The following is a 25,788-nucleotide window of genomic DNA, read 5'->3' as shown; positions in this document are numbered from 1 at the left end:
AAATCACAAAGTGAATACCCTGACATTTTCCCAGTGAGAGTCTTGTGTCCTTCCCCGCCTCACCCAGAGGCACAGCCAGTGCTGCACTTCCCACCCACCCCGCCTCCACTTCCCAGCTGCAGAGCTGGATCCGTGGGCAAAGCCAGGAGAGAGGACTACCTGATATAAGCAGGTCAAGGCCCATCCTGGTGGCCATGCTGCACAGCCCAGCAGGACGGGAGCAGCACACCCAACAAAGGTTGCTCAGCACGCTGCATCCCCTGGCTGATGATGCAGGAAGGGCAGATCCTGACACGGATCCATCCACAACTTCCCAAGCAGGCTGGAATTGTTCGCACTGATAGTTCATCACCAAAATCTCTCATTTCAGAGGGCCTCTAATTATTTCTCTCTGGTGACCAGCAGTAGGACCTGGAGAATGGCGGAAGCTGTGTCAGGGGAGGGTCAGTTTGGAATTTTGGAAAAGGTTCTTCATCCAGAGGGTGGTTGGACACTGAACAGGCTCCCCAAGGAAGTGGTCATGGCCCCAAGGCTGCCAGAGTTTGTTTGGGACTGTTGGGGTGTCCTGTGCAGGGCTGGGAGTTGGAGTCTATGATTCTTATGGATCCCTTCCAGGTCAGGATATTCCATGATTCTATGATTCTATGATCTGTGAATTTGGGCTCCATCTGAATGGACAAGGAGCATCTGTTACCTTGGGATAAGCAAAGTGCTTATTTTTCATTTCTCTGGTATTAGAGGAACTTTGCAACTTTTCACTTGCCACCTAGAAAAGTCATTTATATCACTGGTGGATAAAACCAAGGGCCTCCTGCTGTTCAAAGCAACACTTTTTTGTTTCAGAAAGAATATCTAGAACAGTTCATTTTGGGTTGACCCAAAGTTATTTCTTTCCCCTGGGTTTTTGATTTAACAGCCCAAACAATACAACCCCACTCATTCTCCCAGCCCAAGGATACTTTTTGCCACACATGAACTGCCTGCTTGAAATTTTCCATGCTTTGTGGCTGAGTCAGACTACATTTTTCTCTCCAAAATTTAAGCAAAAACTCATTTCTGAGAAGAGAGCTTTGCCCACCAAGCAGGACCATGAAGCTTTCCCACTGCCTTGCCTGGAATCAGGAATGAGATGGCTGTGCTGGGCCTTGCTCCATTTCCCAAGGAGCTGCACATGCATTCGGGGGAATTATCAGCCTCTGGGAATGGTTGTTTGCAGAGTAGCTTTTAGACTGGCAATGCCACAGAATTTGCTCAGCCTCTGGAAAACTGGGATCTTCCAGGGAGCAGAGGGCAGCCAGGAGGAGGGACATGGTGGAGCATCACTGTGCCCAGAAGCTGATTCCCAGGGAAAGGGCACAGCCAGGGTCCGTAGGGATGAGATGCTCCCAGCCCTGGTGATGAGACTCAAGGACTTTGCAAGGTGGAGGTGGCATGTTTGTGTTTTCTCTTCTTTCTGGTTTTTTTTTTTTTTTGCCCTAATCTCTCTCTGCCAGGTTTGAAAGCTGCACCTGCAGGACAGTTCCAACTCTGGTGTGAACTCACCTGCTTCACACCTCGCCCATGAGGGTACAGCCTCCTGGATCCCACCTGGGGGCAAAGAGAGGTGATGATGCCACGGATGGTGAGGAGGGAATGGCTTCCTCCAGGACCTCACACCATCAGAAGGGTTTCATTTCCCAGCAGAGCTCCAGAGGCAGCTGCAGAAGGAGGCAGGGGACACTCAGTGAAAGCAAGCAATGGCTCACTGAGAGCAAACGAATCCACAGGACCCTGAAGGAGGAGCAGGACAAGGCTGACAAGCTCGAGAGTGCTCATGTCTCAACCTGGCTGCGTTTTCTGAGCCATATTCCCAAACTGTCCCACATGCCTTGAGCAGCACCCGCCCAGGAGCACCTGGGCACTGGGCGAGGTGCCAGCCCTGTGCCTGCCCTTCAGGAGGGCTGCAGAGAGAAAGCCCCAGGACAGGTCCCCAGCTTCCTGCAGCTGCTGCTGGGCTGACAAACATCTGTGCTGGGCAGCAGAGGCACGTCCACCCCTGCCTGTGCCCACAGCACTTGCCTCGCCAAGACGGGACAGGCTGTGACCTGATTGTGGGAGGAACAGAAAGGCTCCCAGGCAGCAAATGCACCAGCCCAGGTTGTGCTGGGTGTCAGCTCAGCTCTGCTCAGCTCAGACATGACTTAAGACAACCAGCAAACTCCTCTGAGACAGCTGGAGCAGCAGAGACATGGCAAGTGAGGTCCATTTCCCTCTTTTCCCTGCTGTCCTGGAGCTCTGACACCGCCAGGAAAAGAAAAGATGCCCAAAAACTGTGACTGGAATATGAATGTGATGTTCAGGCTGTGGCAGTGGCTGTAACCCAGCTTGAACTCCCCAGCCACAGAAGTCCATCCCGAGCTGCAGGCAGCAGGGACGAGGCCAGCCCAGCTGAAAAACCCTCTCTCCAGCCCCAGCTCTCCTGCTGGTGCCTGCCCGCACCCCTTTGCGTGCCCATGGAGCTCTCCTGCCTGCCTGTGCCACAGCCTGCAGTCCTTGGCATCCCCATGGCAGTGTCAGAGCAGATGCTGAGGAGAGGGAGTAACTCACATGTGGTTGTGCCTGGGAAAGATCCAGGCCACTGGGTTTGGTCACGATGGAGAGCAGAGTCAGGGATGTGAGAAATCCACCAGCTCTGAGCACAGGGGCTGCACCCCCGGGCAGTGAGGGAGTGCCAGGCCTGGAAACCCCTGCCTGAGGGCTGTGTTCAGTGGGGCTGCACCTGCCTCCAGCACTCTGGCTCTGAAAAGGGCCAGAAACCTCAGAAAAGGCTGCTCCATATGCAGTGGAGCAGAACTGCCTGGCCCTCCCTTTCCATGGGCATTACCCCCACACTCACCCAGCTCCCGCCTCACAGAGCCCAGCTGAAGTGTTGCCTCTGGTTTTCCAGCCTCAGCACACCAGAGCAGAGGTTTGGGATGAGGCAGAAGGGCCACATTGGACTGTCAGCATCCACGGAGCAAGACTGAGGTCCCCAGGGTGCAGCATCCATGGGCAGTGCCCATGTGTGAGCCAGACCTTGCTTGTAGGGACTGTACCTATTCCAGTCACAGTTTGGGGGGCATCTTGCCCCACTTTGGCGATGGCTGACCTGGGATGTGTCCGTGGCTGGCAGGATGCTCCAAGGTTCTGTGGGCAGCAGAGGCTTTGCCTGGGTCTAGGTGTCTATTCCTGGGTTGGGAGAAGGGCCTGAGCAGGGCTTTGCTCTCCAGCCTGGGCAAGCCAGCAGCTGTGAGGGAAAAAGGGAAGAGCAGAAAGAAATGCTGCTGCAGATCTGCCTGACCAGGGCTGTGGCAGCACTGGGATCTGTGTTAAGAACCAGCTTCCCCAAGTTTAGGAGGCTGAGGGATGCGTGGAATAAATTACTTGTGACACTGACTCCTACACTTCCAGATTCACGCGGGATTTAGCCACCAGACTCCAGTTAAGTCAGTGCCAGTTATTAAGGTCAGGAGAAGTCGGGTGGCTAAATCCTATCTGGGGCTGCGGCACAGGGCTGTGCCAGTCTGCGGAGGCATCCTGGTGCTCCGGGGGGCTGTGCCCCCTGGCACCACTCCCCAAAACTCAGAGCAGCCTGGGAGTGCTCCCATCGCAGCCTGGAAGTCAAATAAATGAATTATCCATTATTGCATCGAGAGGAGAGGAGAGGAGAGGAGAGGAGAGGAGAGAGGAGAGGAGAGGAGAGGAGAGGAGAGGAGAGGAGAGGAGAGGAGAGGAGAGGAGAGGAGAGGAGAGGAGAGGAGAGGAGAGGAGAGGAGAGGAGAGGAGAGGAGAGGAGAGGAGAGGAGAGGAGAGGAGAGGAGAGGAGAGGAGAGGAGAGGAGAGGAGAGGAGAGGAGAGGAGAGGAGAGGAGAGGAGAGGAGAGGAGAGGAGAGGAGAGGAGAGGAGAGGAGAGGAGAGGAGAGGAGAGGAGAGGAGAGGAGAGGAGAGGAGAGGAGAGGAGAGGAGAGGAGAGGAGAGGAGAGGAGAGGAGAGGAGAGGAGAGGAGAGGAGAGGAGAGGAGAGGAGAGGAGAGGAGAGGAGAGGAGAGGAGAGGAGAGGAGAGGAGAGGAGAGGAGAGGAGAGGAGAGGAGAGGAGAGGAGAGGAGAGGAGAGGAGAGGAGAGGAGAGGAGAGGAGAGGAGAGGAGAGGAGAGGAGAGGAGAGGAGAGGAGAGGAGAGGAGAGGAGAGGAGAGGAGAGGAGAGGAGAGGAGAGGAGAGGAGAGGAGAGGAGAGGAGAGGAGAGGAGAGGAGAGGAGAGGAGAGGAGAGGAGAGGAGAGGAGAGGAGAGACCTTGCCCTGGTCCAGGAACAGCCTGGTTTGTTTTACTGCTGATTTCTGAGTGGTTTCACTTATCTCTTTCCTCCTCCACTACCTGAGGTTTCAAATGCTCTAGGGAGATGTCTCCATTAACCACAGTTTTCTTTGGCAGTTATATTTCATTATAGTCTCTCTTCCCGCTAATCTTTCCCAGCTTTTGTTGTTGTTATTTTTATTATGATGATTTTCACAAACCCTTCGTTTCCAGCTGTACTTAACCTGGCTGTGTCCCTTTAAATACCACAGCCTGGGCAGAAGAGGGGATCAGTCCTTTGACAGGAGCTAAAGTCCTGTTTGATCTGGATTAGATGCTGATTTTGCTTACCAGACTAAAGACCGAGGGGGACCACGCAGTGCCTGTGTTTGCACAAACCTGCCTGGTCGCATTCCTCTTCCTGCCCGTGTCCAGCCGAAGGGGTGAGCGCGGGGCTGTGCACACAGCTTGAAATCCAAGCGGATAAGCGGTCACTTTGTCTGGAGACGTGAGAAAATGGAGGTGTGGGGATGAAGGCGGCAGCTCTGCACTGTGCTGGGGAGGTGGCCCGGGGCTCAGAGTGTCCCCAGGGTGCGAGCAGGCCGGCACCCGCCCCTGGGATGCCTGTGGGCGTCCCGCAGCCCTTGGCACTGCTCACTCTGGAGGCCCAGCTCTGACCTGCTGCCTGTCTTGCCTCTTGGGGCTTGAATGTGGGTCCCTGATGGCCCAGCTCACGGGGGGACTGGTAGGATGTGGGAGCACCGAGACCTCCACCATTCCCCCCACCCAACAGATTGTGTTTTCTCCAAGGATTCCCATGTTTGCCGTGTCCCCTTCCCACCCCCACTTCCTGCCTCTTCTCCTGCCCTTTTCTCTTGTTCCTCCGCCTAAAGGAAGAGTGTTCTCTCTTTCCCTGTGCACTCCCCATCCCCTCATGTCTTGCCCTGCCCTGGCCCCTTCCCCCAGATCGGCCCTAAGCTCCCAGGAGTGGCTCTGCCTACCTCGGCTGCCCTGCAGCATCACCCCCTGCCACACTCCTGCTTCTTCTGGAAGGCACCACGGCCAAAGCCTGCTCCAGCAGAGGTGATGGGGCCATGGGCTGGAGCTGGGGGGGCAGGGAGCCCCCATCACACACACCCTTGCAGCAAAGCCAGTTTATACCTCCCCCTGCGGCTGTCTCGACGGAGAAATGTCAGGACTCGCGGCAAGGCAGTGAACCGTGCTGCTGGTGGGAGCCTCCTCGGCCCAGCAGAGATGAAGGAGCTGGGGCTCAGTGCGAGCCCGGGGCCTGCACCCCGTCCCTCACTGCAGGATCTGTGGGATCACAACTGGGATCTGCCCCAGGCTGGTTTCACCCCACCTGATTCAGGTTAAACGCACCAGAAAAAGCCTGGAGCGAGGAGAAGGGTGTCTTGCTCGGGGACTCAGAGTCTTGCTGGGGGAGCCTCTCCCACCTGGCTGGTGCCCAGGTCACCTGGCAGTGGGAGACCTGTGTGCACGATGGCAAGGTGGAAGGATGCCAGTGGCAGTGATGTCACCAGCGCATGAGCACCCAGAGGGTGACAGGGCACAGCTGAGAGGTGCTGAGCTGTGCCAAGCACTCCTGGTCACTGCTGGGGTCCAGCTCTGCCAGAGAGAGGTGCAGGACCTGCAAGGTCTTCACAGGCATCAGTCTCCTGCTTAGAGCACTCCTAGAGCTGGAAAATGAACTCTGCTGGAGGTGGGGAGGGTCACGGCCGTGCCGCTGCTGGAGGTATCGCTGCCCACAGCAGATGGAGCTTTAGGAAGCGCAGGGCCAGCATGTGAGGTGAAATGCAGAAATTAATGACTGTAAAGGTCAAGCGGGATGTACCGATGGAGGCGTCGGCCCTTGGCTCCCGGGGGTGGGCTTGGCTGACTCTGCTGCAGCTCCAGCCTGCAAGGACAGAAGGCAGGTGGGCACTGGCATCACCGCTCTGCCCACTCCCAAACCCCCCAAGACAAGAAGGTCACACCTCAGTGGCAGGGGTGGGTGAGGAGATGGAGAAACCCAGGGTCACCCAGGGCTCTGCCAGGGGAACATGTTGCTGTGATCTGTCACGTGCAGGGATGAGAGGGGGAGGTTGTCCTGCTGTTGTCTTCTTGTCCACAGGGAATCCTCATGGCAAGAGGTGGCCTTGTGGAACACCCTGGTCACTGCTCCTCTTCAACCAGAAGGAGGAGAACAGGCAAAGCCAGAAAGCAGGTGGGACCAGAAGGACCATCTTAACGGCTTGGGAGGTCTCATCCATGCTTGCCCTGTTCCTGTCCCCTTCCTGGGTTTAGTATAACCTGCTCTAATCATTGTTGGCTCAGGGGTTTGCCAACAAGACACATACCAGCAGCTCCTCCATCCCTGATAGGGCTGCCCCAGGCTTGCTTGGGCTCATGGAGAGGGGCTGCAGGAGAAGCCAGCTGCAGGAGAAGCCAGCTGCAGGAGAAGCCAGCCCAGGGGGCTCAGAGGCAAGGCAGGAGAAGGCAAGGCATCCTTCCTTCCCCATGGGCATCTCATCCTCCAGCCCTGGATCAGAGGTGCAAGGGGGGCTGCAGGACTGGCTGAGGGGACAAGGACAGGGCAGCCTGGTCCTGTGTCCCCACTACCCGTGGTACTATCTGGACACCCCCACCAGCACTACATTCACTCACAGCACCTTGGTGGGGAGAGACACAGCTCCCCAGTCCGATGCTTCACCAGGGCTGTCAGCACCAATGGCTGGCCAAAAGCAAGGCAGGCTGCAGGCTGCAAACCCCCAGCTCGGGCTGGTGGTACCTGTCACCTCTGCTAAGCCCCTGCTCGGCCGCTGTCATCCACCCATCGTCACCCAAGGGCTGAAGGCTCGCGCTGCGCCAGCCGCTGCCTCCCCTGCCCGATAACACCGCGTCTTGCACTGAGCAGCCTCCTTCTGCTGTCACAGGCCGACCTATTTCTCACAAATCCTGACTGCTCTGGCCTTAAAACATCTTGACGCAGTGCTGAAACCGGCCTTGGCACAGCAGCCAGCCCCCAAATAAGCGCGAGTTGCCGTGGCTTGGCGTGGGCTTTGCAGCGAGCAGACGCTGGCTGGGAGAGCAGCACGGCTCAGGGAGCACCGACGTGCTCATCAGAAATAATCAGGCATTGATCCTGATCAAAAAGAGGAATACCAGGGTTCCTCCAGGCTAAATGGCCCTTGCTGCCTGCAGCCATGGGGTGCTGGGTGTTGCGTTCTCTGCTGGGGCTGAAGGAGCTGGGCATGGAAGAGATCTCCTCCTTCATGCGAGCACAGCTGGCACACCCCAAGCAGTCATCCACCCTGCGGGGTGCAGGGGGGCACCTGAGACCACAAACCAAGACAGCTTCTCCATGGAGGCAGCAGGCAGGTTGCCAGGTCTGGTGGTGCTCCGGTCCCCAGGGCAGGAGGACCTCAGGCAGTTTCTGTGCAGAAGCCACCCTGTGACGGCTGCAGCGCCATCCCCAGCCTCCTGCAGAGCCGCAGCAGGGCAGCCAGCCAGGGCCCTCAGCCAGCTGGAGCCGCAGGTTTGCCTTGCTGGGGACACAGCTCATCCCAGGGTGGGCTGGCGGGATGCAGGAATGGGTGTCAGCTTCCACCTATGGAGTCCCTTCCAAGGATGCTGCTGGGTAAACATCATCCAGCTCAGGCATGGGGAGATCTCAGCATGTGGTGGTAGGTCAGGAATTCTGGAATTCCCAGAGGTGAAGTGATGTGGATGTCAAGCCTTTATCATGGATAAAGGATCTCCCATGGCTCCTCTTCCCTGAGAAAAGCCTCTCATTCTTGCTCTGGTGCAGAGACAACACAGCCTCCCACAGACCTTGTGGGACCCTCCTCCCCGTCCCACACTTCGGCATGGGAAGTTCATGGGGAAGAAGCCAACAGAGAGCTCATTCCCAGTGGAGAATGCGCAAAGAGACGAGGCATCCTTCGCTTGAATTCGAAAACTCCACAGCCTTTTGGAAGAACTTCAGCCAAGGCTGGAAATCGGCCTGGACAGCTGCCATGATATGGGACACAGGGAAGGTCACCTGGCCAGCTGCAGGGAGCAGAACTTGGGAGGCTTATTTAGATTAATGGTCCCAACCGAGCTGTCCCAGCAGCCCTAGGCTCCAGCCGGAGCCAAGGCAGGTGTGTGACAGTGAGCATCCCCCACAGCTGCCCATGCCTGGGGACCCCTGGGAGACCTGCATCGATCCCATCTGGCTGCTGTGGGGCTGCCAAAACCCCAGCTCAGCCCAGGACACGCTGGGGAGCACCCACCGATGGCCCAGCCATGCCGGAGACGCTGGATGGCTCTAACACCTGGCACCGGGGCTGGCTTGTCCCCACAGCCCCCTGGGCTGTGATGTGTCCCTACCAAGGAAACCCGAGCAGATCCCACCATCCCAACCTCCCCTTGGAGCGGTGAGTGTGAACTGGGTCCCCTCCCAGCAACCAGGATTCGGTGCTCATGGAGGTTCCCACCCCACCACCAAGGTCCTCACAGCCGCCCCTGCCAAGCCCCCGTCCCCTCGCTGTCCTGGCCAGCCTGGCAGTGGGAGCAGGCTGGCGGCCGGCAGGTCACGCCTGGCCGGCGGCACTCGCGGCGAACCCGCCATCCGGCTCAGCTGAAGCACATTTTGTTCGGCGCTTCCTGCATCCTGCCCCATCCCCACGCCGGGGGGGCAGGTCAGCCCGGGGTCAGCCTGCTAATTGCAGCCCGGGGGACGGCAGGACAGAGCGGCCACCAGCCCACCGCGCCAGGCTGAGAGCCAGCACAGGGGACGCGGAATGGTGGCACCCTGCGGCCGAGGCCGGCACCCTGCGGCCGAGGCCGGCACCCCGCGATGTGCTGGGGTAGCCCTGCGACAGGACAGGATGTGTCTCTGGGACCACTGTGGATGCTCCATCTCCTACTGCAGCTCACCCCAGAATCCATCCTCTCCAAGCCAGGCCGCTCCACAGGGAAAACATCACCGGCATCGCCGCTGGACCAGGCTCACACCAGGGTCTGGCCTCACCTGACATCGCTTGCCGGCACCTTCCCACGCCACCAAGGGCAAGCAGGGATGGGGACACGGCTGTGGCCCCTGTGATAGCACGCCCTAGCGCCACAGGCAGGTTTGATTGCCCTTCTGCTAACTCTGTTTAATGAGGATGTTAATTAAGAGAGACTCGAGGCCAGCCCTCGTGGTAGCGCCCAGGGTTGTCCCTCAGTGCCGTGCCGAGCTCGTTATCATCATCCCATGCGCCCTGTGTCACCTGGCTGCCAGCGGGCACCCTGGGGACAGCAGCCCTGGGTGCCACTTCCCCAGCAGCAGCTGTGGGGACAGCCCAGCACAGGGGCTGTGCCTGACGGAGGGTGAGCGTGGAGGAGCGGATGGGTTCACCCTCGGGGGATGCCTGAGGTCCTGCTCGTTAGGCAAGGCTCCGGGCCAGCACAGGGCCATCCTCCCACACACACACCTGGGAGGCAGGGATGCAGCCCCTCGAGGAGGTGAGCTGGAAGTGGAGTGGAGGGCACCCAGCACCCCATATCCCGCCTCCCCACCACCCCATCCCACTCACAGGCAGGGTTTGAATCCCACATCCGATTCTTTTCTCCCAAACCTGTTTTCCCGCATGGGGAAGCCCCTGCTCTCTTTGTTCCGTGCTAATGTCTGTGTCCTCCCTGGCAGCTCCACATGCCTGCTGTCACTCTCCTCCTCTGTCTCCCCTGCTAACGCCCATGGTCCCTGCCAGTGCGTGGCACAGCGGGCTTTGCTGTGCCATGATGGCATTTCCCGTGCCAGCCCTGTTGTGGGTGACACAGCCAGACCAGGGTGACATTCCCAGCAGTCCCCAGCCCCAGCTGTGGGTGGGATGAAGCAGCACTCCCCTTGCAGCTCCCCAGGGGATCAGGGCTGGGGAGGGGGCTCTGTGTGCTGCTCCCCAGGATACTCTCCCAGCATGGGGTAGGGGTTGGCTCCCTCTGGGTGCCAGGACTGTGCCTTCACACAGCCCCAACCCTTAGCCACAGTTGTAAAGAAACCAGCCAGGCTCCTTTTTCCCAGCACACCCCCACCACATTCCTGCTAAGTGATTTCGGCTGTTTGAGCAACATGGATTGGGAACCGGCTCCCAGCAGCTCCTTGCCAGTGCCTGGTCGGAGCAGAGCCAGGCATGCCACGGACCAGAGCCCTGCTGGGGCACAACCAGGGTCTGTCTGTCCCTGCAGGCCTTGAGCTGTGTCCCTCGCCACACTGGCCCAGCTCCACCACTGTCACCATGTGCTGCAGCCGTTCCCACACACAGCCCTGGGTTCAGGCACTGGTGTGACCGGGGTGCCTGGGTCTGGACTCCAAACCACCCGGAGCTGCAGGGGCGCCCGGGGGAAAGCTGCTGGAGAGGGCATTTGGGGCAGCTTTCCCCAAGGACGCTCTGCTCCATCCCAGCAGGTCACTGCCGGGCACGGAGAGCCCACGCACCACCGTCACCCCCTCCTCCGGGTGCACATCTGGCCAACAGATGCTGGCCCAAATGCTGGCTGGAGCTGGGGACAAAGGCTCTTGTTACCTCCTCCCAGCAAGGCAGAGCCAGCACTGCCGGGTCCAGCTAGATCCACCTCTTGCCAGGCTGGGATGACCTGGAGAACCTCCAGGGGACTGGTAGGATGTTCCCAGCCCATGTGCCTGGCATGATTCCCAGCACAGCACCCCAAGCACTGGCAGCAACCTGATGGCTTGTCCATGGCTGAGCCCATCCAACATCCCCTCCATCCCATCCTGCTGATCCAGTACCAACATGAGGCCAGGCTGGAAAGCCATCCAGAAGCCACTCACCTTTGGGAGCTCATTTTAGACTTGTCCCAACAACACGAGCCTCACCGCAGTTCTCCGTGGCACGTTAATATTATGTCACCAAAACAAATGGTGTTGGCACTGCTGGGTAAAACTCCAGGCAGGTCAAGCCGGGAAATATCCCCGGGAGGAGCCGAGGCTGGCTCAGCCCAGTCAATGCCAGGATTAACCATGGGGATTTAGCAGCCAGGGCGACTCCAGCTCAGCTCATCACACAGTCCCACCACGCTCCGGCACCGTCACTGGCGAGATCCCCCACAGCCGGCAGGACCACGGCACGTGGGCCACCACTGCTGCTGGGGGGCCTAGAGGGCTGGACAGAGGGGTGGGAGAGAAATAACCAAGCTGGAAATCATGACACAAAACATGCATTCATTTTATTCACAAAAACAGCCTGGATCGCTAAAACATTACAAACAGCATTTCAATTTAATGATGGAGAGAGAGCTGGAGAGACGGGGGGTGAACAGAAGAGAAATATCACTTTGCGTAACTGCTTCAGCACAGGTCCTGCAATATTTGTTTTATTTTGATTTTAACTTCTGTAAGTTTACAAAAGTTACTTCTAGGAGTAAACCGTTGCAATTAGGAGGATTTTCTGTACGCAGCGTTTCTTGTTCTATATTAATAAACTAACAACGACTTTTTTTTTGCCTTTTTTTTACTCTTTTTTTTCCTTTTTTTGAATTCCGCCAGTTGTGTAGCAATTGTTTTCTTCCACCTTTTATACCGACCCTCTTGTGGGTTAAACTTCCAGAGGTGAATGGCGAGGAGAAGGGATACTACATCGCTTTAAACATATTCTCATTTATAAACATGAAGTTGAGGCATTCTAGAAACTATCCACTCTATTGTATGATGGGAAAGAATCAAATAAAAAGTATAAATGAGGGTGCAATTAAACAACTGTGCTAAATTACAGTAGTGCTTATTAGTAACTAGATTTTAAAAGGTTACTGTAAATTTACATTCCCTACACAAGTACTGCATCTTTCACACATAAACAACATCAACACCAAAACACAGAAAGAAACTGATTGTCCATACTCTGTCTATTAAGTCTTGGTACTTTACAGATCCATTGTTTTTTTCTTTTAATTATTTTTTGTTTTTTATTTGAAAAGCAGTTAAATGTCTGACTAGGACTCGAAGATGTTAAAACGAACGCAAAAAAAAAAAAAAGAAGAAAAAAATTATAAAAACAGGAATGAGATTTGCGAGAAAATATTTTTGGTTCTAAAGAGACACAGGTGCATCCATTCATTTCAGCCAAAAATCCCTTGCCTGAGACAACACAAGCAAGCAGTGACATTGCACTTGGATGACAGAGCTTTGGGATTCCCGTTCCTACTGGAACCATCTGAACGCGGCTCCTGTAGGAAGCATCACCTTCTGGAAAGGAAGAGAGACAGGGAGGGGGACAGAAGAAGAAGGGACAAGGCATTAGGTCGGGTCCAGCACAGGCGTGCAGCACCAGGGCTGGGCACCCACCCCTCGCCCCCACCCTGGCACCCCGCTCCCCAGCCTTGGGATGGATCCAGCCCAGGCTCAGCACCCTTGGATGCAGCTGTACATCCCAAGACTTCCACAATGCCAGCAGGAGGAAGACCAGGGTCCTCCTGCTGCCAGGCCCCCTCCCTGGTCGGGCACCAGCACAGCAGCGCTCGGCCATTGTTCCCACATCCCTGTGTCCCCATGTCCCCATGTCCCCATGTCCCCATGTCCCCGTGCTGCAGCTGGCACAATGGCACAGCCCCCAACTTCCCCTCTGTCCAGCGGTGAGCACAATGGCTGGGCAGTGGGCAGTGGGCATGGCCTGGCACAGCCTGGCACAGCCCCCTCACTGCCAGCTCCCACAGCCCCTGCCATGGACGGACAGACAGACACCCAGAGGACAGGAGCCCAGCCACCACATGGGTTTAGGAGCGCATTTGGATGGAGACTGGGGCAGGGAATGAGCTGGACAGGCTTGGGGACACCAGAGCAGGAGCTGCTCAGGACATGGGAAACATCACCCCCAGCCTCAAGGAACAATCTTGACCCCAACAGAGCAACCCTGGGCACCACCAGGTACCTCTCAGCGCTTCACAGGGAAGAGGCTCAACCCCATGGCCAACAACGGGCCCAACAATGGACAAGATCTCTTTGAAGCCACCTCCAGGAAAGATGGTGTGGGGCCATGCCCCCCAGTAGCACTGTGATCCTCCGGAAGGAGAACCAGGGGCATTTCCCAGCTGGGTGAGGTGGAAAGCCTGTGCAATATTCATGAGAACACGGGTGGAGCATGCAAGGACCACAACATCTGTCAGTGCCAACAGCCCCCAAGCAAGGCTGAGCTGTGCCAGCCAGACACACGATCACCACAGGATCACCACACAATCACCTCAGAGGACCCTTCAGGTCCCACATCTCCAAACAAGCAGGGGACACCAATGGGAAAGAGGCCACAGGCTGCAGTGACAGGCATGGGCCAGCAGACTGGCTGCCATGGGGCAAGGGGGAGCACAGTACTGAGCCCTTGTGCAGGCCTGGGACACCTCATGTAGCATCCTCAGAGTCAAACCAGACACATTCCAGTCCCTCACTCCATGCAGGACTCAGCCACAATCTCATTGGGTCCTTCTCTTGGATCAAGACACCTACCAAGCCTCAATGAAAAACCAGGGCAGCATCACCCCCATCCCCACAGGAGGATGTTCCCTGCCACAGGCAGAACCCAAACACGGGGCTTGGGCAAGGGGAGGGGGGCGAAAGGCCAGAATCAGCAAGAGCTGGTGGTGCCCACCAGGCTGCTGGCAGATCCCACCTGCTCCTGCTCGCAGCCCATGGCGGGGAGCAAATTGAGCTGGGGCCGTCACAAGCTGCAGGCATCACCCCTTCCCCAAGGCATCTATGACATGTAACCAGGCATCTGGGAAGGCACAAGTGCCTGTGCCCAGCAATGCACAGGCCTGGGGCACACCACACTGACCACTGGATCCCACTCAAGGCACTGAATGCAGAACAAGTAGGGCAGAGCAAGGTGGACTCTCCAGCAAGGGCCACCTACCTATCCATCATCCCAAGGGAGAACGAGGGGAGAGCAGGCTCCTCATGGGTTTGGAAGGAGATGTCTGACAAATACTTCTGCTCCTTTATTATTCAAGGAAGATGGACAGCCAGCTCTAACGTGGACGCCCAGGAGAGATCCCCCTCATCCCCACAATCACAGACTCACAGAATGGTTTAGAGAAGACCTTAAAGATCATCCAGTTCCACCCACTGCCACGGGCAGGGACATCTTCCACTATCCCAAGTTGCTCCAAGCCCCATCCAACCTGGCCTTGGACACTTCCAGGGATGGGGCAGCCACAGCTTCTCTGGGCACCCTGTGCCAGGGCCTCACCACCCTCATCATAAACACTTCTACCTTATGTCCAACCTAAATCTATCCTCTTTCAGTTTAAATCTCTCACCCCTTGTTCTCCATGGCGAGAGTCTCTCTGTGAGGCTGATGTGAGGGTGACAGTGACCCTCACTGGCACTATCTGGGGCACCAAGGCTCTTCAGTACAGCTTCTCTGGATAAAGAACAGCTCTGATGAATCAAACCCCAACTAGTCATGGCCTTCATGTGACCTACAGCTCTGCAGACAAGCCCAGGGTGACCTGTGCAGGGCTGGCCAGCAGCCCCCACGGCATCAGCTGGGGTTGCTGGGGCTGGCAGAGCCCAGAGGAGCCTGGTCAGTGCAGGGACGTGCTGCTGCCTGCTCCCAACACCCAACCTCACCAGTCTTGGAGCCCCAGGCAGCCCCACCACAGCGGGACACCAGCGGCGACCGGTTCTTCAGGCTCTGTAGATGTGCAGATAAAGCTTAACGGCAGCTCAGGGATTTAGCCCGTTTTTTATGCTGCCATAAAGGTTTAATTCTATTTTTTTTTTTACTGCTTGATTTTAGATCAACATTTAATCACAGCTGCGGCCCCTGTCAGGGCTCTCCGAGGACGTTCCTCTGGATGCACAGGGGTGGCAGGACAGTCACTGTCCTTCTCCCAGGCAATGGCACTGCCCCCCACAGACAGGGACGATGCTTCACAAAGCCCTGTGAATGTTTCAGCCCCATATGAAGGGCCACTGCATGGCCCCTTCTGTGCCAGTATCAAGTACAGCGGTGTGATGGCACCCCAGCAGGACCAGCAGTCCATGGAACTCTGCATCCTGGCCCTCTGCAGACAGGTCTCCAGCACAGCATAGGGGCTGGTGCTTGCCCTACAGATGGCCCAATGTCTGGCCAAGGCTGGTTGACACAGGGTTAGGTTTAACAACCCAGCTTTGACCCAGGTGACCTGGGACATCAGTCGGGGTCACGGTGTCCCTGTCCCAGCCACGATCTTGTAAAACCCTACCAAGGTCAATACAGGGGGCAAGAGGATGGTCTGAGAGAGGGAAGGGTCTGTCATGAAAAGGGGATGGCGATGCCCTGGAGTGACCCACACCTGCCCAGGCGTCCATCCCACCAGCACATGGCCTCTCTCTTGGGCCTCAGCACACCTATGGTCATGCCCAGGGGGGATGGGGACTCATCTCTGGTGGGGCCCAACTCTACCAGATGCAGAACCCTATTTCAGAGGCCCCAGTTTCCCAGCCAGTCATGAGATGGAGAAACCCACCACAGGAGTGACCATTCCATGGGCTCCTCATGCTATTTATCACCCCCAGACCCAGCGCTGGGAGAAGGGAGCAACTCCTCCGGCTGCTGCGAGCTCCGAGTCTATTGACCCGCTTTAGGACTCTTTGGAAGAAATGAACTTTTTTTTTCCCTTTCTCCCTTTTTCCAGATCACTGACTCAGCAAATTAGAACAAGAATATAATTTAGCAATACAGCGGTTTTTGAAAGACACAGTCCCCCTCTCCTCATCCCCACCGCCCAAATAGATTTTTTTTCCCCTTCAGTATTCATTCAGAGCTGATGCTAATTGAAAAACGTAGAATGTAGCTAAGGGAGCGGCAGGCTTTGGTTGCACTGGGACCACCAGAGGATGGGCAAAGCTCTCGTGGCAGGATGCACCATCCAGCTGATGTCCAGGTGACTTTTTAGCCTCCGCTGTCTCTCCATGGGGATGTGCTCACCAGAAGGAGGAAGCACACTGGCATGGCTGACAGTGGGATCAGCTCACGGAAAAATCACACCTGGCTTCAGCACAACACGTGGGCGTGCAGAAGAGGGAGGCTCTGCCAGACCAGAGTGTCCATGGGACACCCCTGCCCTGCTGGCACCCAGCCTCACCCACACCACGCCACCAGCAGCTGCCCACGGCCCCTAATGAGTTTCAGGCCCACACAACCCAAGTCACCAGACTTTCCCTGTAGTCCCCACATGAATGTCACACCTCCCCAGTGGATTTGATAAGGTGGCAGCCCAACCCAGTGGCTCTCCTCCAAAGCCAAGGACATTCACAAGCAGGCCATGGAGGGCAGTGACAGCCTGAGCACCATCCAGAGGCTCACACCAGGGCACCTGGGCATCCCTAGCAGGAGCAGGGGTGCTCCTGGCTCTGTTGGGTACTGACACAGGAGCACTGCCAGTGGGGACTGCAGCACTGCTGCCATGGGAAGTCCGGCTGCTGCCTTATGGACTCATCCTGACCACCCCAGAGGGATGCTGGCCCAGGGACACCCGGCACAGCCACTCCACTGGGGATGCTGCACTCCACTGCAGCAGTTTGCTCCCAAAACCAGGGACCGCTGTGCTCCTGCTCAGAGCAGCGTGAGCTGAGGGGCTGGGCTTTGGCTGCACTGTGGTCACGGGTTTCATCATCACCAATTACCCCAAGCTCTGCCCCAAAAAGTCATCCCCCTCCTCTGGGGTTAGATGCTGCTCCCCAGCTCAGGGAGCTGCCACCCGCTGAGGACAGGGGATGCTGTCACCAAAACCCCAGCAGAGCCCCACTGCTGCTTGTGTTTGCAAAGGGGACAGTGAAGTCCAGCATGCCCAGGGACCCCAGGGTGAGACCCCAGACCTTCTCCCCACACCAATCAACCCCAATACATAGCGGGGGGTGGGGACTGGGGGCACTGGGCAGAGCACACATCTCAGGGTGAGAGCTGTTAATGGAAAAGGGAAAAATAAAAAAAAGTAAGAAGTACCAGGTGTTTTATTATCTAGGGCAAGATCCAAACCCAGGAGCGCAGCCCAAGGAGGGGTTAGGGTGCCTGAGAGGGGCCGGTTACCTCCAGTGCTGCAGAAGGCTTCTTTTTGAGTTCTTCACATTTTCGGAATTTGCAAATCTGGTGGCCAGTTTTGCGATTCCTACAACTGCTGCACTGCTCGCAGTTTATCCGTCTTCGGCAGGGCGGGCACATGCCGCATCTTTTCCGTTTCTTTTTCCCCGAATTGATGGCAGATGCCAACTCATTCTGCATGGGATACTCTGCCAAGCCAGCCATATGGAGCGCGCTCTCTGCCAGAAACACGCCGGCAGGGGTCATAATGAAAAGGCCTGGGTTGATGGGAAAAGCCCCCAGGTAAGGAAAATCAGAGGGGCCGTTCATTGTCTCTGCAGCTGAGACTGCCTCCATGTCAGAGATACCAGTCCCGTGCTCGCTCGTTAGAGGAAGATGCTCCTGTACCACTCTTTTGAGCATTTCTGTCGACTGAGCAAACTGTTGGAGGGCGGTCTGTCCTTCTGAGGAGAGCTCCGACATCCGGTCTAATTTGCTCAGCATACTAGAGATGTTTTTGTGCTTTGAGGTAGAATGACTTTTATCCACAGTCGCATCGTTGCCATTAGCTAAGGGGTTGCCTTTCTCTGAATGTTCGCTTACCGAGCTGCTGCTACCAAAGGTGGAATAGTGGGAGAGTGGACGGGACTTCTTAAGACTTTTGTTCAAAGGTTCACTTATTATTCCACTTTTGTTCCTCCTCTCGGAGTTGACGGGGGGTTGAGAGTCATCTTGGTTATTTTTTTCCGTCTCTGGCTTGTTCCCAGTGTCTTGATGGGAGCCCGAATTTGACATGGTGCCCCGAGCACAACAACAAAACCAGCCCCAAAATTTAAGAAAAAAAAAAAAAAAGACGAAAAACCAAAAAAAGACCAACCCCAAAAACCCACCCCCAATGCCAAAGCAAAAGACCCCCCAAAGCCGTTCTGGTAGCACCGGCCCGCCAGCCACCGGGGACGCTCAGACGAGACCGCGCATCAACAGGGCGTCTCCTCCCGCGCCGGCTGCGGAGGACTCAGGGTGCTCTCAGTGCACAGACATACTCTGCGGCTCTGGGACACACCACGCGGCTCTGGAAGGAGAAAAGAAAAGAGAGTTAGCGCTGGCAAGAGCCAACGGGCTTTTCAAAGCGGCTCTTCCTCCCCCTGCCATGAAAATCTCAGCGCCGCAAACAAAGGAACTCCAGGGAACGGACCTCAGTGGAGATCCGTTCCGCTGCTCTCTAAAAGGGTCGCCATCCAGACAGAAGTGGGGGGTCACAGGGGAAGTCCTGGCCTGGTAGCAATGGCACTCTGATGCTTAAAGACTCTCTGTGCCCAACTCTCCTCCCTCAGGGACAGCAGCCCCAGGGAAGTCACGGGGCTCATCTCCCGCTCCGCTCCAGCGGCGTATGGCCCCATGCCGGATGGGACGGCAGGCACCAGCGGGATGCTCCCGGGCTCATGCAAGGGGTGCCTGGTTCCCACCCTTGTCGCCCAGGCCAAGTGCCATGGAGGCAACACCCCAACTCCCACAATCCCAAGGATGCTGCTCACCCAGCTCAGGCTAGGCTGTGCCCTTTCTCCTCCTCCTCCTCCTCCTCCTCCTCTTTCTCCTCTTGGACCATTGTCCCTGAGCCAGCAGTGGGCAGGGGAAGGAAGCCACATGGAGAGTGGCAGTGTCCACCTTCAAGTCCCACAGGGATCCACAGCATCCTTCTCCAAACCCTACCAACAGCTGCAGTGTTCACCCCAAATCCCATAGGGAGCTGCAGCATCCAAGTCTGAGCCACTTCCAGCATCCACTTCCAAATCCCATGGGCAGCCATGGTGTTCACCTCCAAATCCCTGTAAGAGCGGCAACATCCATTTCCAAATCCCATGGGCAGCCATGGTATCCACCTCCTAACCCCACCAAGGGCTGCAGTGTCCATCTCCAAACCAAACAGGGAGCTGCAGCATCCACTTCCAAGCCTCATCACGAGCTTGCAGTGCCCACCTTCAACCTCACAGGGAGCCACAGCATCCACCTCCAAGCCCCAGTGCTGACCTCCTGCCATGCCCAGCATGCCCAGCACACATGCCCAGCTGCTCCAGCAGAGCCATGGGCTCAGCAGTGACAGCAAGAGCCTTCCTGGAGTGGATGCTATGCTGCTGTCCCTGGGGCAACTCTGGGGCAGCTGGGCCCAGTGTGGCTGCAAACACTTGTTGTTGTGAAATTCCTCCTCCTCCTCCCTCCCGAGCACGCACGCACACAGGCACCACCAAGTAATCAGGCTTTAGAGGAGAAAAGCTGCAGGGCTTAGTGGAGCAGGAACCTACGTCCCCACCCCGGCGGCAGCTGGGGGAGGGTGGCACTGGGAGGAGGCCCCTTGCCCACCCCATCCCTCCATCCTGGCTATCCCAGCACACTCCTCTCCAGAGCCCAGACAGGGATGTGGCCATGTGTGGAGAGCTCTGCTGAGACCCTCCCTCCTGTGCAGGGGTGATGCAGCAAAGCAAGGGGCATCCCTGCACCCCCATACTGACTCCTGCTCATCCATCACCCTTCGGATCCCCTTCTGCAGCGCAACCCCAGGAACCCCACAACAACAGCCCAGGAGGACCCTTTCCCACGGACAGAGCCTGGGCATCGCCGTTAAAATGCTGATGGGGGCAAGGTCCTTGTGCCAACTACCGTGGTACCGGCTGCGGAAGCAGCCCCGGTGTCTCACTCCGGTGCCAGAGCCGGCTCGCCCACGGAGAAACCCCCCCGCCCTGGCGCTGAAAACCGCTTGCTTCAGCTGCTGCGGGATTTAAGATGCAGCGCAGATCGATGCAGGGCTTGGGCTCCAGCCGGGAGCTCGCCAGGCCACGTGGGGAGGGAGGGCTGCGGCGGCAGGACGGGCTGCCCTTCCCCAGCATCCCGCTCCACGCCAGTCGGGGGGATGCTGGGCGGCGGTGAGGTGGGGTGCACCCCAACGGGGTGACGGGATGCTGGGAGGATGGGCGAGCTGCTGCCATGCAGCTGAATCACCCGTCCCCTCTGCCAGGGAAGTGGGGGACCTGTCCCTGGAGACCTTAGGACGGGTCACACCTTAGTGCCGACAGCAACAGGCGCTGGGGCCGGAGCGGGGAGCGCGGCAGGAAAAGCACCGGACGGGAGGATGTGAGATAAAGCGCCCGGTGGTGTTATCTCACGCCTGCCCGCGGCCGCCTTTCCTGCGGCCCTGCGCCTCTTCCGCCCGCCCCGCGCCATGCGGGGAGCCAAGCGCCCGGCCAGACCGGCCCGGGATTTGCCACCCTGCCCGCTCGCCCTGTGCCATCGGCGCCACCGTGCCGCGGGGCTGCCGGGGAGGTACGGGTGGTCTCCAGCCACGACTGCTGGAGATGCTCTGCATCGCCCTGGCAAAGACCTGGGTCCTGCCCGCATGGGTCTCCCCACAGCCCCCACAGTGGGGTCCATGTGCCAAAGTGGGGAGGACACCAGCTGAAGCCGCGCTGTGGTCACCATTTCCACCAGTTCCCATCTTGTTCTGCAGCCAGACATACCGGCCGGCCTCCCTGGCTGGTCCCACCCGCGGATCGGGTGCCAGCAGCTCGGAGCCCCCGCTCACAGCCCCCTCCCACCGGGGCGATGGCTGCACAGCCTGGCACAGCCCCCCCGAGCACCCGCGGCTGCGGGACAGGGCCACCCCAGCCCACCCGAGGCAGCTCCCCGCACCCACAGAGACGCCGGGCACGGTGCCGTGGCCGCGCTCAGCCCCAGCGGCGCAAGGCAGTGCCCGCTGTTGGCACGGGGTGCGGCGCCGAGCCGTGCCGAGCCGTGCCGAGCCGTGCCAGCGGCGCCACCGCACAATCCCGCCATTGTCCCGGCCGCCGCTTTGCCTCCGCCAGCTCCCACCATCTGCAGCCACCCGGCGCTGCCCTCCAGCCCCCGGGGCCACCGCGCCAGCAGGCGCCGGACACCGCGGCCGTGCCAGCTGGGACGGGTCTGTCCCCACGCTGTCCTCGCCAGGGACCCCAGACCGGGCTGCTGGGGGTGCCTGGCTAGTTCGCATTAAAGGGGGGATCCCCGCCCTGACACCGTGGGACCACCCAGCACAGCAGATACCGCTGCTCCTCGCCAGCCGCTGCCCGGCCCCGTCGTTAATTGCAGCGGGGGGAGGAATTAATGATCTTAATCCCTTCTTTATGATTGACCCGCGTAAAGACAGCGAGGCTCCCCCCCGTCCCATTTCTGCCCCTTTTCCGGCCCCCATCTCTTGGGGAAGGCGCCGGGCAGCGTCATCTGGGTCCCTGTCAGAAGGTGCTTAGTCCCAGCCACGGCATTAAGGGGCACGTGATGGGCTCCCTCGCCCGGGTCTTTGCACGGGGCAGCTTAACAGCCTGGAGGGACGCCAGGGTTCAAGAGGACACCACCAAGGTCGGGAGGCCCCGACCCACACCCAGGGGTTCCCAACTCTTTGCTGTTCCTCCCCTGCAACCAACCCCCTGCCAGGTCCAGGGTCTGAAAGCCAGGGGGTCCCAGGGTGAGGGATGGCACCCGTGGAACATGTTGCTCAGAGAAACTGTGGCTGCCCCATCCCTGGAAATGTTCAAGGCCAGGTTGGAGGGTTACCCAGTTACTCCGGGCTTTGGAGTAACCTGGTCTAGTGGAACATGTCCCTGCCCATGGCTGGGGGTGGAATGAGATGATCTTTAAGGACCCTTCGAACCCAAACTGTCCTGTGATTCTATGATTTCCATAGGTCACCCCAAAGACCTGCCTGCCAGCAGCCTGGAATGCTCAGATGGGTCAAGGCAACTGTGCTCTCCCATGGTCCTGGGGGAAAAAATGGGATACTCCTCTGCCTGGGTCTTCCCCCAGCTCTCAGCACCACACCACCCCTCACACCCTTCACTCTGCCCCAGGGCTCCCTGCACCCCAGCACACAGGGGACTGCTCTGCAATAGTCCTGACAATGCCAAAATAAATAAAGGTTGCAAAAGGATCATCTCTGGTGGTCCAGAAAACCCCTGCCAGCCGATGGACTGAGAGTCCCCCCAGTTGCAGGCACCATTCACTGTCAGAGGGGAGCAGGAGAGGAGCCTCGCTTCTCCTAAAAAAAATGACAAGCTGGCTCCCCTGTGTTTTCGCTGCATGGCTGGAAAGCCATCAGCTCCCGCCGACCTAAAAAGTCTCCTCTTCAAGAAAGAACTTCTGCTTTCCTTTAATTTTAAATAAATCACCCTTGTCCCAGAAAAGCCGCCGGTTGGTCAGCCGTGCACAGACACAGCGTAAAGGGAGAAGAAAGCAGCAAAGCTGAAGCCGAGCTGCTCCCGGGCTCCGGAAACAAAAGGAGAAAATCAAAATTCGCCTTTTTTCTAATCCCTGGGCGCTGGGTGGGCACTGGGGGCGGTGGCTTTGTCCTCTCGCAGCAGACGGAGGACGAGGCCGGAAGGGACCCCGGCGTCTTTTCAGCCTGGAGAAAGGCTGCAATTGTCCCCTCTGCCGCGTTTTTGTCCCCACTTCCTCCCCCTCGCCGCGTGGCCGCCCGCCCAGCATGGCCCCCACCTCCTCTCCACCACCATCACTCCCTGGTGTTGGATGGACAGACAGACGGATGGACGGACTCGGCTGTGCCATGGACACCACCAGCATGTGCCCCTCTCAAAGGCATCCCAGGAAAGATGTAGGTCAAGGGAGGCTGCAACCGGAGGCACCTTCCCCTTGCAGCTCCAAAGAGGGGCTGGAGGCGATCCCTGTGCTCCTCAGCTGCCCTGGCCAATGGTGGACAGGACCTTGAGATGGCCAGGAGCACGGAACCATGGGTGGTTGGAGTGATGCGTGGGGAGACAAGACACCTTGGAGGCATCCTGGTGTCTGAAACAACACATCCTGGGATGAGACACCCAGTGGGTAGAACAGGACCACAGCCCTGCAGCACTGTCACAAGCCAGAGGGTCCAGCAGCAACCCAGGTCAAAGGCTCAGGAGAACAAGCCCCACCAGAACAAAGTTCACAGCAGCTCTGACCCCAGCACCACAACAGCTGACTCAGTACCAGGTGCCCATTTCCACAGCACAGTCGAACCTGCTGTTCCCTCCACCAGGTGACACAGGTCAGCTGAAACAGGCGGTGATGTCTCATCACAGCCTCACCAGCCAGATGTCCAGCAGCAGGTGAACCAAGAGAGAAATCAATCCATGATCTCCCAAGGCTGATTATCCCTACAGGACACCCATCCATGGTGCCTGATAACCAGGTGCCTAAGGCAAAGACAAGCCTGTTATTTGCAAGCCATCACCTCTGTCAACCCAACAGCCCCTAAGCTCTGCTCTCTGCATTCATCCTCCCAAAAACTGGTCCAGCCAGAAGATCCACTCCTGGATGTACCATGGAAGTTACCATCACCCACCACCTTTTCTCCAGATATCAAGAGAGGACACCCAGGCCTGGGGGGAAGTTTGGACAGTGCTGTGAATGCTCAGGCTCACCCTGGGCAGGTTAAAAAGCCAGAGGTATGACGGGTTGAGGTATGACAGGTTGCCAGATGGGCAACTCACACGGACATAGTTCATCTCTCGTGCTCCAGAACATCCTTTGAAGGGCCAGTCGTGGCAGCCACTCTGCTTGTCTCTGCTGCCGAGGTGGCACTGGGGGATGTTAAGAAGCCAACTCCTGAATTAAAAAGGCTATGGAAGATTAAATCCAGCATCTGGAGTTTGCCCTGGAAGCAGATGGCGAATCATCATGGTGCACAGAGTGCCTTTCACCCGTCTCCTCTTTGCAGACAGCCACTCGGCCCCGGTGATGCCCCCCAGGAGCAACTCTGGACACACACAGAGGGTGGGCCAGGATGTGTCCTGCCAGGCACATCCTCAGGGACAGCGTGGTGAGGCCATGCCACATCCTAATGAGCAGGCAGGGGGTGACACCACCTCCCCAGGTGGGCTCCCTATGCCAGGGATCCAGTGAGGGTGTATTTTTTCCCCACTGGTGGTGGGTTTTTCCATGTAACCCCATGGCTGCTGCAGGCTTCCCGATCTGCCGGCACAGCCACACCCTGATGCCTGACTCAGGCGACACCCCAGAGCCTGCTGTCAATGTGCCCTGGACTTCCAAGGAGGTTATCATGGTGGAGAGGACAAGGAAATGCCCAGGGATACCACTGCCTCCGTGCACATCCTTGAACCTCACCCTGTGGCCCTGGCACAGCTGGAGCCACCACCGCAGGCACCGACCTGCGCCCGGGGCTGCCCCAGCTGGGAAATGTGGCTGCGTCCTGCCTCCGCGGGGTGGTGGTTACGGATTAAGGAGCCTTAAATGTCAGACGACCAGGCGCTCCCTGGAAATCCACTTATCTCCGCTGCCACTCGGAGCGGCCAGAGCCGGGCGGTTATGGAGATAACGCGATTTGAAGCGTCCACCCGAGCATTGCAGGGCTGCGGGTGCCCTGCGGACAACGCCAGGCACCTCCTCCCCTCCTCCGCTCGTCCAGCTGCTGCCCAGAGAGCCGGGTGACTACCACGCTGCTCAGCCCGGGGGCTGCACCCACCTGCATGGTCCCCCCCTTCCCCAGTTCCGGGGGATGAGGGAGGCTTGGCAGCCTGGGTGCTCATACATCCCCCCCTGTGCCAAAGCTGCACCAATTCGCTGCCCAAATCCTAAAACGACTGTAACTAAAACCTACCAGATTGAGCCTGGGGAAGAGCCCCCCCCGCCTCTCCCCCCTCTCCAAATGGGATTGAACAGATCTGCTCTCGCACGAGCCCAGCTCGCAGCCAAGCAGCATCTGACATTCACGCGCCGTGGCACGGCTCTGCCGCTCGCCCACTCCCACCGGCTTGGCATCGCCCCGGAGATGCGCCATCAATCCCAGCCCAGCAGAACCCCTCCTGTCCTCTGCAAAACTCCCCCAGACCTTCCTGGAGGGACTCCAGCTCTTTGGTCCAGCTGGCTACCCGTGTTCTTGTCCACCAAGTGAGGTCCCCAAGGTGATTCAGGGCTGTGAGGTTCAGGGGGCCAGGCAGAATGACCCCAGGGCATCGGGGACAGGTGGGCAGGGGCAGGCGCTGCCCGGTGGCAGATGCCAACAACAATGGGCATCCCGGCAGGACCCCCAAAGAGCTGGGGGGCTGAGGATGGCTTTGCCCTGGGGAGACCCACACAGGCCAAGCTAAGACATGTGAATCGCTCCGTTAACAGATGGGGCGATTACAGCATCAGTTACTCGGGGTCTGACTGACAACCAGGTCATGGAGACACCCATCAGCATGGGCTGAGTGAAGGGAAGTTAATTAAAAATAAGAGGAAAAGTTGTGGGCACAGTCGCATGGGAATACTGGATGGCAGAGAGCCCCAAAGCCATCAGTGCCACCTTCAGTGGTGTTCCAATCTATAAGTGCCACCTCCAAGTGTCACCTCCAATTGTGCCTAAATCCATTAGTGCCACCACCAAGTGCCACCTCCAGCAGTGCCCAAATCCATCAGTGCCATCTCCAA

At 58.0% G+C, this 25,788-nt stretch overlaps 1 protein-coding gene and 1 long non-coding RNA gene across 3 annotated transcripts in view; both read right to left on the bottom strand.

The window, feature by feature from the left end:
• Window positions 1–3,068: 3,068 nt before the first annotated feature.
• LOC125333921 lies at window positions 3,069–11,180 on the bottom strand. Its single transcript, XR_007207008.1, has 3 exons — window positions 11,124–11,180; window positions 4,709–4,809; window positions 3,069–3,265 (listed from the first exon to the last, which is right to left on the bottom strand). It is a non-coding gene; the product is annotated as an uncharacterized LOC125333921 (long non-coding RNA).
• A 313-nt stretch (window positions 11,181–11,493) lies between these two features.
• Window positions 11,494–25,788, bottom strand: part of CXXC5 (CXXC finger protein 5) — a 36,500-nt gene continuing 22,205 nt past the window's right edge. The window contains exons 2-3 of one of the 2 annotated variants that reach the window (XM_048319936.1): window positions 17,353–18,415; window positions 11,494–12,533 (exon numbers count right to left, since the gene is read on the bottom strand). In XM_048319936.1, the coding sequence (XP_048175893.1) occupies window positions 12,489–12,533; window positions 17,353–18,138 (831 nt within the window). In that variant the 5' untranslated portion in view covers window positions 18,139–18,415 and the 3' untranslated portion in view covers window positions 11,494–12,488. The remainder of the gene's footprint in view (window positions 12,534–17,352; window positions 18,416–25,788) is intronic. The other variant, XM_048319937.1, reaches the window with a different exon arrangement.

The sequence above is a fragment of the Corvus hawaiiensis genome, chromosome 15 (genome assembly GCF_020740725.1).
Source record: "Corvus hawaiiensis isolate bCorHaw1 chromosome 15, bCorHaw1.pri.cur, whole genome shotgun sequence".
NCBI lineage: Eukaryota > Metazoa > Chordata > Aves > Passeriformes > Corvidae > Corvus > Corvus hawaiiensis.
The sequence above is the reverse complement of the archived record's forward strand: the minus strand, read 5'-3'. Positions and strand labels throughout refer to the sequence as shown.